The sequence below is a fragment of the Oncorhynchus keta genome, chromosome 14, assembly GCF_023373465.1.
Source record: "Oncorhynchus keta strain PuntledgeMale-10-30-2019 chromosome 14, Oket_V2, whole genome shotgun sequence".
Classification (NCBI taxonomy): domain Eukaryota; kingdom Metazoa; phylum Chordata; class Actinopteri; order Salmoniformes; family Salmonidae; genus Oncorhynchus; species Oncorhynchus keta.
In genome coordinates this window covers 68954638-68968502 of record NC_068434.1, presented here as the reverse complement: position 1 = coordinate 68968502, position 13865 = coordinate 68954638, and the positions used below count along the sequence as shown (strand labels likewise).

General features: G+C 45.3%; 1 protein-coding gene across 8 annotated transcripts in view; it reads right to left on the bottom strand.

Moving 5' to 3' along the window:
- Positions 1-5604: 5604 nt before the first annotated feature.
- Positions 5605-13865, bottom strand: part of LOC118393860 (hepatocyte nuclear factor 4-beta-like) — a 45900-nt gene continuing 37639 nt past the window's right edge. For 7 of the 8 annotated variants that reach the window (XM_052462252.1, XM_035787003.2, XM_035787001.2 and 4 more), the window contains 7 exons: positions 12646-12752; positions 11688-11843; positions 11395-11482; positions 11016-11168; positions 7597-7887; positions 7190-7312; positions 5605-6458 (listed from right to left, as the gene is read on the bottom strand). In XM_052462252.1, coding sequence (XP_052318212.1) covers positions 6331-6458; positions 7190-7312; positions 7597-7887; positions 11016-11168; positions 11395-11482; positions 11688-11843; positions 12646-12752 — 1046 coding nt within the window. In that variant the 3' untranslated portion in view covers positions 5605-6330. The remainder of the gene's footprint in view (positions 6459-7189; positions 7313-7596; positions 7888-11015; positions 11169-11394; positions 11483-11687; positions 11844-12645; positions 12753-13865) is intronic. The other variant, XM_035787005.2, reaches the window with a different exon arrangement.

The window sequence follows — 13865 nt, the reverse complement described above, 5'->3', positions numbered from 1 at the left end:
ATAAAGAGTGTGTCTAGTTTTGAAGAACTGCTCCACATCCTGGCTTCTTGGAACAGGTTCTTGACTTTGCCTGAATCCACATAACCCAGAACCCTGTCTTAAGTAGAACCAGAACAGTGGGAGAGGACAGCCCAAGTGTCTGCTCTGGGTTTGATCTCCACTGTGATGCATTGGGATGGGCTGAGGTGCTTTGCCACGTGCTGTTAGTTTATACATCCCTCCTGTCAGAACCTTCTGGCTCTGGTCTTTTCACACTGAGGAGCAGGGCTACTGACTGCTGAGCGTGATGGTTCACTTTAACACAGATCACTGTGCTGGCTGGCTGGCTGACTGGACAGATCAATGGACTCACTGCAGTCAGAGTGGGCCCCTGGGAGAAGAGGATATAGCAGTATAGTAGTAATGTCACTTTGCTGAACAGGAGGATCTGTCCTCTCCTCCTGCTGCTGAACAGTAACAATGAAACTTGAGGAGAAGAGGGGACCTAATGAGGCCTGTCTCCTGGGCCCTGTTTAAATGAATAGTCTTGTTTAATAGGCTGAGTGAGTGGATGTACTGCTCTCTCTCTGGTCTGAGGGCTTTATCAGTGTAAGACACTCGTCATGTCTTCTCAAAGACGACCTTAGTTCAATGGAGCTTTCTGGAAACTCATCCCAGAACTAGTGTTTCAGTGGAAGTAACACAGTGGATCATGGGATTATCGTCCCCAAATGAGTATTTATTAGTTCACAAGATTGGGGATTCCGTGTGTGTGAGTGTGTGTGTGTGTGTGTGTCTGAGAAAGTGCCTCTGTGAACTGCAAGTTTGTTTACATAAGGGATGCTCGTTATGAAATATTTTCAGTCAATGGTCATTGCTATTTCCCTGAATCCCATCACTGCGGAAATAGTTGAGTTAACTCCTCAACTCTTCTCTCTCCCACTGGAGATAAATCTAGGTCCTCCCAAATAACTTCACCTGGAGGTGAGATGCAGAGCCAAGTCTGGAGCAGCAGGAGGGTACAGGGGGGCCTGACTATCTGTACAGAGCCTGGAAAGGAAAGGAGAGGCAGGCTTTGGGTCAGCAAACTGAAAGACCTAGTTTGTTCTGTGTGGGCTGCCTGATGGTTTGATGTCTCCCTCTCTTTTTCCCAATAGGACGGGTTTGAGGACAGGACTGAAGTGGTGTGGAAAAGCCCAGCTGTAACACATTGGGCAGGCAGGCAGGCAGTCAGGCTGCAGGGTCGGGGCTGAGGAGCCAGCTGGAAGAGAGAGAGCTGCTCTAAAACGTCTCCCAGCACGCTGAAAAATTGCTTTTCTTCACCAGTCAACACTCCAGTCATGAAGGAGAAAATCGACATCCATCTAGCAATTCACACCAACACTGACATTTGCTGTGACTTGTTTTGAGAATTCTGTTTATACAGTTATGATGACCTACCTTGGTCTCAGTCTCAGTCGTAGTCCCAGCAGCAGTTAGGCTAGTCCAATGCCCCCCCTAGCTATATTGTCCTCAGCAGCAGTTAGGCTAGTCCAATGCCCCCCTAGCTATACTGTCCTCAGCAGCAGATAGGCTAGTCCAATGCCCCCCTAGCTATGCTGTCCTCAACAGCAGTTAGGCTAGTCCAATGCCCCCCCTAGCTATACTGTCCTCAGCAGCAGTTAGGCTAGTCCAATGCCCCCCTAGCTATACTGTCCTCAGCAGCAGTTAGGCTAGTCCAATGCCCCCCTAGCTATGCTGCCCTCAGCAGCAGTTAGGCTAGTCCAATGCCCCCCTAGCTATGCTGCCCTCAGCAGCAGTTAGGCTAGTCCAATGCCCCCCTAGCTATACTGTCCTCAGCAGCAGATAGGCTAGTCCAATGCCCCCCTAGCTATGCTGTCCTCAACAGCAGTTAGGCTAGTCCAATGTCCCCCCTAGCTATACTGTCCTCAGCAGCAGTTAGGCTAGTCCAATGCCCCCTAGCTATACTGTCCTCAGCAGCAGTTAGGCTGGTCCAATGCCCCCCTAGCTATACTGTCCTCAGCAGCAGTTAGGCTAGTCCAATGCCCCCCTAGCTATACTGTCCTCAGCAGCAGTTAGGCTAATCCAATGCCCCCCTAGCTATACTGTCCTCAGCAGCAGTTAGGCTAGTCCAATGCCCTCCTAGCTATACTGTCCTCAGCAGCAGTTAGGCTAGTCCAATGCCCCCCTAGCTATGCTGCCCTCAGCAGCAGTTAGGCTAGTCCAATGTCCTCCGTGGCTGCTAGCTACATCAACAAACTAATGGTTTATTATTGAAATGAATCATACAGAGTTATAGTGGCCGACTAGAGCACAGGCGTAACACATACATATGAAATGTAAACTCCATGGAAACCTCCACCCTCTGTGAGAAAATGGCTGTTTCATGTTTCCTATTACAGCATATTGGGTAACAAGCACTGATAGACATCAAATGGAACAAATATTATATAATCTTGTATAAGTGTGAAATACACAGTCTTACAGGGTTTAATGTCATCCCCAGGTGGCCATACAGGGTGGCATTGTGTGAGCGGCTGACTTTGGCCCTGCCGCACATGGAGAGAGATTACCCATCAGCCATTAAGCGCCTCAATAATAACTCGTGTGTGTGTGTGTATGTGTTTGTGTACGTGTGTGTGTGTGTGTGTGTGTGTGTGTGTGTGTGTGTGTGTGTGTGTGTGTGTGTGTGTGTGTGTGTGTGTGTGTGTGTGTGTGTGTGTGTGTGTCTAAAACAGGTAAATGGGTATTTTGAATGAGGGGTTAACTACCAATAAAGATCTGCTTAGATTATACCCCCTGTAGTAATGGGTGCTGTTGTCCCCAGAGAGAAGTAAACGATACTCTGTGCTCTATTTCTGTATTGATTTTGTATTTTGGGTTAGAAAATAAAGACGCAGGCTGGGGACGGTTAGGGAGCGGGCCCTTTGTTCTACTATTCCCCTCCCTCGACTCTTCATCATCACCCATCTGACCAGGCCACTGATCCCATTAACTGACATCCAGGGCCGGTCGTAGCCAAGACTTATGCCATGTTAATGATATCTGAGTGAGAGTGACAAACAAAATCAGTGGAGGCCCTATGGAGGTCAGGGCTCCTGGGCAAATGCCCTACATGCCCGGTTGGTATTTGGCTATGATTACTACAAGTTTATATAGCTAGCTAGACTATTTTACCAATCTAAAAATTGTTAGCTGACATGGTTATGAGTGACTCTCAGTGACTGATGAACAAGAGAAAAACTGCTGATGCACAGCCAAATTTCAAAATGGCACCATGTGTATCTACTATTCTAACTCTCAACAGAAAAAATACAGTGGGTATAGTGTCACCACCACCTTTCAAAACATTCAACTTTTTTTTTGCCTTTTTCCAGCTCTATTTACACACAGTAACCCACAATATCCAAGTGAACCTCTGAAAACTAATTAAAAGTAAAACAGTAAAATACCGTATTTGGATAAGTGAACACTCCCCCCCTAGAATTTCAATTGCAAACTTGCTGAGGTATAACCAACCCCCTTCCAGACCACAAATCAAGCTAATTGGCTTCCATCTGTGATCAATTGTAGTGACTTTAACTGGATCAGAATAAAAGCAGTTATTCATAGAGGACTCCACTGCTTAGCAGTGCAATTCAAAGTAAAGAATCCACTTATGGGCGGAAAGGTACTTTCAAAAGATCTACAAGATAAAGATTTCAAAGGCTTTGTCCCTCGGAGTTAAGACCATTATTAAGAATTGGAAGGCGTATGGCACCACCCAGACCCTGCAGAGATCAGGCCGTCCCTCCAAACTGGATGACTGGGCAAGGAGGAGACTGATCGGAGAGGCTACCAAGAAGCCAATGGCGACTTTGAAGGAGATTCAGGCCTTCATGGCAAAGACTGGTCAATGTGTGCATGTGATCACAAGTGCTCCACAAATCCGGCCTCTATGGGAGTGTGGCAAGAAAATAACTACTCCTCAAAAAAAGCCATATCAAGTCTCATTTGAGCTTTGCCAAAAAGCACATTGTAGATTCCGAGGCCAAGTGGAAAAAGGTGCTGTGGTCAGATGAGACCAAAATGTAACTTTTTAGCCAGAACGACAAATGATATGTCTGGTGAAAACCCAATACATCTTTCCACCCAAAGAACACCATGTCTACAGTAAAGCACGGTGGTGGCAGCATCCTGTTGTGGGGGTGTTTCTCTTCAGCAGGGACTGGAGCACAGCGGACAGTGCAAAATACAGACAGATTATTGAGGAGAACCTGCAGCCCTCTGCCAGGAAGTTGAAAATAGGAAGATGGTTCGCGTTTCAACATGACAATGACCCAAAGCAACGGTACAGTGGCTGAAGCACAAGAATATGAATGTCCTTGAGTGGCCTAGTCAGAGCCCCGACTTAAATCCCATCAATAATCTGTGGAATGACTTGAAGAGTGTCGTTCATGAGTGGCCACCATGCAATTTGACTGAGCTTGAACAATTCTGCAAGGAAGAATGGGCAAATATTGAACAGTCGAGGTGTGTAAAGTTAGAGACATATTTAAAGAGACCTCATGGATGTAATTCAAGCAAAAGGTGGTTCCACCATGTTCACTTATCCAGACAGGGTATTTGACTGTTTTACTTGTAATACATTTTCAGTATTTTTTTTTCTAATTTTTTTTTTCTCATTTTTTTTTCTCACTTGGATATTGTGGGTTACTGTGTGTACATTTCAGGCTCCAAGGCAACAACATTTTGTGAACATTTTGAAAGGTGGTGGTGACTTTCTATACCCAATGGGTGGCAGGGTAGCCTAGTGGTTAGAGCGTTAGACTAGTAACCGGAAGGTTGCAAGTTCAATCCCCCGAGCTGACACGGTACAAATCTGTTGTTCTGCCCCTGAACAGGCAGTTAACCCACTGTTCCTAGGCAGTCATTGAAAATAAGAATTTGTTCTTAAATGACTTGACTAGTAAAATAAAAAAGTATATAATGTTTTGGTTGGGGTCCACCGAGTGGCCAGGGGCCCTAAGCAAACATTTAAGATGCTTATGTTTAAGACCCTAAGCGACTGATTAAGATGCAGATGCTGGAATCTGACCTGAAGCCCCACTCCAGCTAGAGAGAGGTCAGCCTTTATAATATAGACATGCAATACACATAGCACTCAGACATACATTACATACCAACCTGGAAAGCATAGCTTATAGATTACTTAACCATGTACCTTGGGGTCAATAGGTGTCCCTACTTCACACCGACATGCATACTTTCTCATGTACAGAGAGATATGAGAGATATGAAAATAACTCCAAAAACACCACTTCAAGTCTGGGCGAGGGAAGAGAAAGTCTAATACCCCATGAAATATCTGAGCCTGGACAGTCAGTGAGTTACCTTGGATAACCTGCCAAGAGTTGGTAATCTCAGAAGGTTTGCCTCAAGAGCTCAAAGGGAAAGTGGAACAGTCAGATTTTCTGAACAGGCTAAGTGCGCCCTCTGCAGTTATGTTACATATCCTACACTCACAGTCATCACTGAATTATCAGTATGTAGCCTGTTACAAAGTATCACTTCACACATTAGGCCTACACCCTTACAGAATGAAACCTAACATATATCCAAAGAAAGAGACACTACACATTTAGCAGGCTCTACAAATTTATTTTTCATTTATTTCCTTTAAAAATAAAAAATAAACATTATGAGTAACTTTAAAATGTTTAACAGTACCAACATCTGCATGGACAATGATCCTGAATATAAAAAACATGAAATTGTTCTTACTTCACCACTGTGACATCACTGTCTTTAATTAACATGCCAACACAACTCACTCACCCAACCATGATCTAATAAAGATAACATACTATTGAGCTGTGGTCTTCATTGATTTTATGATATTAATTGTCAGTGAATGGTTAACATAAAGAACAATTCCTGATCAATTATTAATTGTGTGCATCATATTCCCTGTGTGTAATGTGCATTGTGCAAAGGTGGATAAGGGAGAGGACTGGCTGGTTGAGTCAAAGTCCATTTTTGGGTTAGTAGTATCAATGTAACAGCCTCTACTTCATGTTGTGTTCATATAGTAGTACGGCCTGGATGCACCAACACCAGGTCAGGTGTGTGCAACTCATTTTGCCCCAGGAGCCGCATTCGGTCTTCAATGAGGCTCAGAGGGCTGCACTGAAAATGTGTTGTATTTCCTCGAAGTGGTTATTAAAATAAAAACAACAACATTTTACTCAAACCAAACGTGGATTAGATGTGTGTGTGTGTGTGTGTGTGTGTGTGTGTGTGTGTGCATGTTTAGACCACACAGCTTTTTTCTCCTCTCTGTATAGTAGCTGCTGCTGCTTGGTCTGCTTCTCAGAGGCAGGTGTGGACAGGAGCCATGGGCATGCTGTGGGCAGACTCTATGGGCATGTCTGCCCCCTCTCCATGTCTGTACACCTCAGTGCCATTCTGTGTGGGCACCAGAGGCACCACTGGCAGAGCTGTTGGAGAGAGACAGGCATCAGACTGGCATTACAGACACTGAGACTGAAATTGCATGGCTTTTACTACAGGTCCGTAACAGTACTCTTTCAGGACGTTAAGTTACCATTGGTGAGCTAATCCCCTAAAAAAGACACTAAGGTAGTAATCATAGGAATATTAATGATGGGAGACAGACATCAACATCCCTCAGGTGAGGTCAGAGCTGTAGGGACTGAGCCTGACGACCAGGGCTGGTGAGAGGGGCCAGGTTCCTGTAAAGCGAGGCTGGGTTAGAGGGCCTGAAACAAGGGGAGCAGTCTGGGCCATGTGCCCCCTGTGGGGCCAGGCTGGCTCTGTGAGGGTGATAAAACACTGGGGACAGTGAGATCATTGTGTGTTATTCCTCTGTTTGACAGCGTGGGGGCATTACTCAGGTAGTCTTTTCCCACAGCTACTGTGGAGCACCATGAGGCTGGCGAGACAGACTTTTACTTAGGAGCACCATGCTGCTTGGTGTTGTGAGGAGATCTCAGTGAAGCAAACCTGTTGACTCAGTCTGGACACAGGTAGGAAACCAGCGTCTGAGGTTTCACGCACCTGCTGCACAGCTAAATACAGGTGTGTGTGTGTGTGTATATAAAGGTGTCATGCAAGGTGACTATGATGTATTTGTTTGCTCTAGCTAGCTAATACATACTAGTACACAACATATATTTACTTGTCCATAGACGCATTTTGGGGTACTCACAGCTAGGAACAGGTAGGATGACTGATGTGAAGTTGCTAGGCAACCCGACATTGCCTCCGAATAGGTCCTGAGACAAGGTGTGATCTTGGGGTTGGGGGAACGCCATTACATTTGAGTTAGGACCTGAGGAGGACCAGAGAAGAGAATAGCTGTATACTACTACACTGATCCAGATACCATAAGAGCTCAAAGGTTACCCTCATTACGAATACTCTCAAGTCAGTAATGAGAGTTCACAATGAAACAGTATGATAAGAACATAAGAGAAGACACAATGCACAGTGGACAGATTAGATTGTGGGAATTGAAAGTTGACCTATTTTAGGTTTGAATTGTTATTGACCTCTGTTGTTAATCTGTAAGGCAACCCAGTGAAAGTTAGTGGTATTCAGTTTGAGGGTTTTTACTGTAAGTATCTCCTCTCTGGAGTGTACCGTGCCCCGTGCGTTGTCTCAGGCCCCCAGTGGCCCCCTCCCCCAGCAGCATCTCCTGCAGCAGGCTGTCCACGCTGGGCTCCCCCAGGAGCCTGGCCAGCTGCAGGGTCTCCACCATCTGCCAGGCCACACTCTGCAGGGGGGTCAGCATCAGCAGCAGCTCTCCAAAACGCCCCCGCTGTTCACAGGTGGCCTCATCCAGCAGCATCTGGGCCTGGAAACGCAGCCGACGCACTGTCTGAGGGGCCTCCAGCCCTGGGCAGTCTGAGAGACAGGGGGAGAGAGGTAGGGTTAATACTACACAGAGAGAGAGAGAGAGAGAGAGAGTCATCAATCTATACACAATACTCCATAATGACAAAGCAAAAACAGGTTGAAGTCGGAAGTTTAAATACACTTCGGTTGGAGTCATTAAAACTTGTTTTTCAACCACTCCACAAATGTCTTGTCAACAATCTATAATTTTGGCAAGTCGGTTAGGACATCTACTTTGTACATGACACAAGTAATTTGTGCAGTTGCAAACTGTAGTCTGGCTTTTTTATGGTGGTTTTGCTGAGCGGTCTATCAGGTTGTCGATATAGGACTTGTTTTACTGTGGATATAGGTACTTTTGTACCCGTTTCCTCCAGGATCTTCACAAGGTCCTTTGCTGTTGTTCTGGGATTGATTTGCACTTTTCGCACCAAAGTACGTTCATTTCTAGGAGACAGAACACGTCTCCTTCCTGAGCGGTATGACGGCTGCGTGGTCCCATGGTGTTTATACTTGTGTACTATTGTTTGTACAGATGAACTTGGTACCTTCAGGCATTTGAAAATTACTCTCAAGGATGGACCAGACTTGTGGAGATCTATAATTTTCTTCTGAGGTCTTGACTGATTTCTTTTGATTTTCCCATGATGTCAAGCAAAGAGGCACAGTTTGAAGGTAGGCCTTGAAATATATCCACATGTACACCTAATTCACTGTTTAAAGACAGTCAACTTAGTGTATGTAAACTTGACACACTGGAATTGTGATACAGTGAAATATAAGTGAAATAATTTGTCTGTAAACAGTTGTTGGGTAAATTACTTGTGTCATGCACAAAGTAGATGTCCTAACCGACTTGCCAAAACTATAGTTTGTTAACAAGAAATTTGTGGAGTGGTTGAAAAAGGATTTTTAAAGACTCCGACCTAAGTGTATGTAAACTTCCGACTTCAACTGTAGATAGATACGAATGGTAATGACAATCAATAATCATTGAACAGCAGCGTAATGGTAGTAATAAATCGAATCAATACTAATTTTAGCAGCAGCGTAGGTTTCAGGGGGAGCAGTAGTTGTTAGCCATTTAATGGGTCTTATGGCCATGGGATGGAAGCTGTTTAGGAGTCTTTTGGTTTGAGCCTTGATGCAAAGGTATCGTCTGACGGACACGAGCATTGAGAACAGTCCATGTCTCGGGTGGCTGTAGTCTTTGGCAATTTTTCAGGCCTTTCTCAGAGACCGTGTGGCATGTACTGTCACACCCTTATCTGTTTCACCTGTCTTTGTGCTTGTCTCCACTCCCCGCCCAGGTGTCGTCCATCTTCCTCATTATCCCCAGTGTATTTATACCCGTGTTATCGGTTTGTCTGTTGCCAGTTTGTTTTGTTCGTCAAGCCAATCAACGTTTTTCCCCCTGCTCCTGTCTGTTTCTAGTTCCTGTTTTCTAGTTTGACCATTCTGCCTGCCCTGATCCTGACTGCCGTTTCTGGACCTTGTCACACCACCCTGAATTATTGACCTCTGCCTTCCCTGACCCCGAGACTGCCTGCCATTCTGTAGCTTTTGGACTCTGATCTGGATTACTGATCTCTGCCTGTCCTTGACCTGTCGTTTTGCCTGGCCCATGTTCTAGTTCTTGAGGGAGAGGTTGTAATCCTAGCACCACACTTCCAGGTCTCTAACCTCCTCCCTGTAGTCCGTCTCATGGCTGTTCGTGATCAGGCCTACCACCGTCGTGTCATCGGACAAACTTGACGATGGAGTTGGAGTCGTGGTGGGCCCATGTGTTGAGGGTCTGCATGGCGGGTTGAGTAACAGTGGTCTGGGACTTTAACGCCCCAAGTGGCGAAGGAGACGTGTTGATAGAAGTTGAGCATCACCTGTCTTAGTGATGCGGAATTAAAATCACTGGCAACAAGAAAAGCAGCTTCCGGGTACATTGTTTTTTGCTTGTTTATAGTCTTGTACAGTTTGTCAAGTGCCAGCTTGATGTTGTTGTCCTGAGGTGGAATATACCCGGAGTGTACAAAACATTAAGAACCTGCTCTTTCCATAACATAGACTGACCAGGTGAATCCAGGTGGAACCTATGGTCCCCTATTGATGTCACTTGTTAAATCCACTTCCATCAGTGCAACTCAATAGTAGGAAGGTGTTAATGTTTTGTACACTTAGTGTATTCAGCAGTCACGATAACAGTTGTAGGTACACAAAGAGCCCAGGGCAGATGAATCGAAGTTGAAGTCAGAATTGAGGTTATTAACTATCGATCTGATGTCCAAAAGATTCCGTTGATCATAGGAAAATGATAAACGCCAAAAGAGTCACAAAATAGAAAAGTTGAGTCAGAGCACGTAAGACAGCAGCCATACAGTACGGCGCCATCTTTACATAGAGTACATGAGAGACACATACATGTACAGTATGCTTATACTGAGAGACAGAGTGAAGCCACTGTGCGATAAACAATTCTTATAACACAGCCCTGAGACAGAGAGAATGGGAGATTAAGAGAGACAAATCCTCAAGCTGCGGCCCTATGAGAATAGAGAGAGATGGGATTGCTGTGGGGACATTATACAATATACTTCTTTACTAATTGAAATGCATTATGTGTAATAAACTAAACTGAAATGATTAGAGAAAGGTTAGGTAAAGGTAGTAGGGCAGGGTCACACAGGACAGAGCTGAGCACACATGCGGTGTGTTTATTTCTGTAGGTAGTCAGTCATCTGTGTCAGACTTGGCCTGATGCTGATGTGTACTGCTGTGCACTGCTGTGCCATTTTGGCCAGTCAGTCTGTCAGACCGGTGGCCTGGCTCTGCTGCTGTAATCACCACCTCAGGCCAGCAGGCTGTAAATTCCAGCAGCCAGTCACCTCTCCCTGCCAAAACCTCGCCCAGATATGAATAGTTTCTTCCCAGAACACGATGAAACCAGACCGCCAGGCCAAGACAAACCAAGAGGGGGCCAAGGACAGAGCACAGAGAGAGCCGAGACAGTCCCAGGAGAGAACAACTGTGAAATAAAAAAATTCCTGGCGAAAGTCTCTTCCTTTGTCTGAGGACAGAGGAGAGGTGAGAAGAGGTAAGGAGGGGCAAGGGGGTGGCTGGTGGTGACCAAAGGACTGACTGACCAGGACTGAAGAAGACTATGGTTTTAAGGCAGGCAAACTCGCTGTCGGTGATGTCCAGCTCTCTCAGAGGCTTGACCAGCTCCTCCAGGATCCGGGCAGCCACCCTGGACATCTCCACCTCAGGACCGCTCACTGGGATCACAAAGTAATTACCTGCAAACACAATCCACATATGAAATACAGTTTTACTTAACTTATATTATAAGTAAGTATAACTTTACACATTAGGTAAGTCTGCTTCCTTTACCAATATACACATATGGTAAAAGCAGCATAGCTTGTCGACATTACTAGTATCAAACATTGGGCAAATTATTTTTTCATTATATAACAAAGATGAGAGCACATCCCAGACTCAGCTGAGATCTATATATTTTACCCAGAAGGATAATGTCATTGTAAGGCAGGGAGCGTCGAGCCACCCCTAGGATGAGGTGTTCAGCAGAGTGGGCTCGTAACAGGGATACCTGCACATAGACAAGACACAGCACAGAGACAACACACAGCAGCCATTACACAGACAGCCCTCCCTGCAACGTGAGTATTCCAACAGCTAGTGATCCAAAACCCAACACAAAGACAGCTGGGCTGAATGTGACCGCCTGCTTAGACAGGTGCAGCTCACATGTTCATACAGACACATTAAGTAGGATAACATCCAAAGTTCCATACCCTGTCGTCAACGGGGAGGCTGCAGAACTCGGGGATGCGCTTGGCCCACTGCACCAGCAGGAGGAGCTGCTGCTTCATGGACTCACACACGTCCCCCACGAGCGCTATCTTCTTGGTGTTGATGTCACAGCTCATAGGGGAGGTCAGGGCTGGAAACTGAGAGTGGCACACAATAATGAGAGGTTCCATATTGGCCCTAGGTGTCAGTGTAATGTGAGAATGAAGAGGGGGTTGGAGGAGATGGATGGGGCAGGGTGCAGGGGTGAGATGATGGGTGCTTGGACAATCGTGAAGGGCAGAGCAAGCAGAGGCAGGTAGGGTATTGGGTGGGGGAAAGGTCACTTCAGAGAATGGTGGTAATAGAGAATATAAGGGTGTAAGATGAGAAATGGATTTTGGATGTGTGTTGTTGGTGGGTCTGTCTCTGGAACGATGCTGTTGGATGGTGATCAGAGCCCCTTCAGAACACAACTCACATTGAAGGAGACATTGCATGAAAACTTGACCCAAATGGAAAACTTGACCCAAATGGAAAACAGCCTGGCCAAATTGTGTGGTTCATTTGTCAATCATCCAATTAATTTCTGCCGCATTCCTTTCGCATACAAAGAGGATATCTGGTTGTTATTATGTATTTGAAGCCAATTGAATGCTGGCACACAATCAAAGCCCAGGCACTGCCATTACATAGGACTGCTGTGATCAGATGTGAGTCTCTCTGGGCAATTTGGCAATTTCTAAGAAGTAACTGAATCCAGTCTGCAGCTTGAATCTCCAGGGGACCTTAATGGCCGGCTGTCTAAAGTGCAGCCTGTATCCTCTCCATCTCTAGCCTTGCCACTGCTGTGTTTCTGAGAAACAGATAAGGGGCTCTACTCTGGGCTGTATGGGAAATGGAAGCCTCTGGAGCACTCTGTGGCTGTGAATAGGGAGAGGTTTTATAGTGACAGTCTCTTACCTGATGCATGCTGGCCTCTGCCTGTAGCAGTACACTGATTGACAGAGTGCCCAACCCCTGTCCCTCTCCTCTGCGGCTGCTGATGCGGTCCCGCTCGTTCTGCACAGCTGGAAATAAAAGAATAGGAGGGAGGGAGAGTCCCAGGATTTCTTGTGTTCACTGTTTTACTTGTACAAAGTATAATCAATGGAAGGGTAATGTTGTAATTATAGCATACACCTACACTGAACAAAAATCTAAATGCAACACGTAAGGTGATGTTCCATGAGCTGAAATATAAGATCCCAGGAAGTTCGCACAAAAGCTTATTTCTCTCAAATATTGTGCACAAATTTGTTTACATCCCTGTTAGTGAGCATTTCTCCTTTGCCAAGATAATCCATTCACCTGATAGGTGTGGCATATCAAGAAGCTGATTAAACAGCATAATCGATTCATTACACAGGTGCACCTTGTGCTGAGGACAATAAAAGGCCACTTTAAAATGTGCAGTTTTATCACACAACACAATGTCACAGACGTCTCAAGTTGAGGAAGCGTGCAATTGGCATGCTGACTGCAGGAATGTCCACCAGAGCTGTTGGCAGAGAATTTAATGTTAATTTCTCTACCAACATTGTTTTAGAGAATTTGGTAGTAAGTTCAACTGGCCTCACAACCGCAGACAACATGTATGATGTCATGTGGGCGAGCGGTTTGCTGATGTCAACGTTGTAAGTCCCCTATGATGGCGGTGGGGTTATGGTACGGGCAGGCATAAGGTAAGGTCATCGAACATAATTCCATTTTATCGATGGCAATTTGAATGCACAGAGATACCGTGACAAGATCCTGAGGCCCATTGTGAGGCAATGCTTTTTGTTGGCATCTGTGACCAACAGATGCATATATGTATACCCAGGCATGTGAAATCCATAAATTAGGGCCTAATGAATTTATTTCAATTGACTACTTCCTTATATGCACTGTAACTCAGTCAAATCTTTGAAATTGTTGCATATTGCGTTAATAATTGTTGTTATACATTTCATTTTGAAACTCATCTGTATTGAGACTATTTCAGTGCAAATTCAATTTCCAAATTCCCCATTGTATGAAAAGTAACATCTCTAATTTTGATTCCGATTTTGCCAACATATTAAACCTGACTATGTAATTAGGCAAAGGAAGGCATGACAGGAGGCTGACAGTACAGGGCCTGATGATTGGGATTGTGTCTG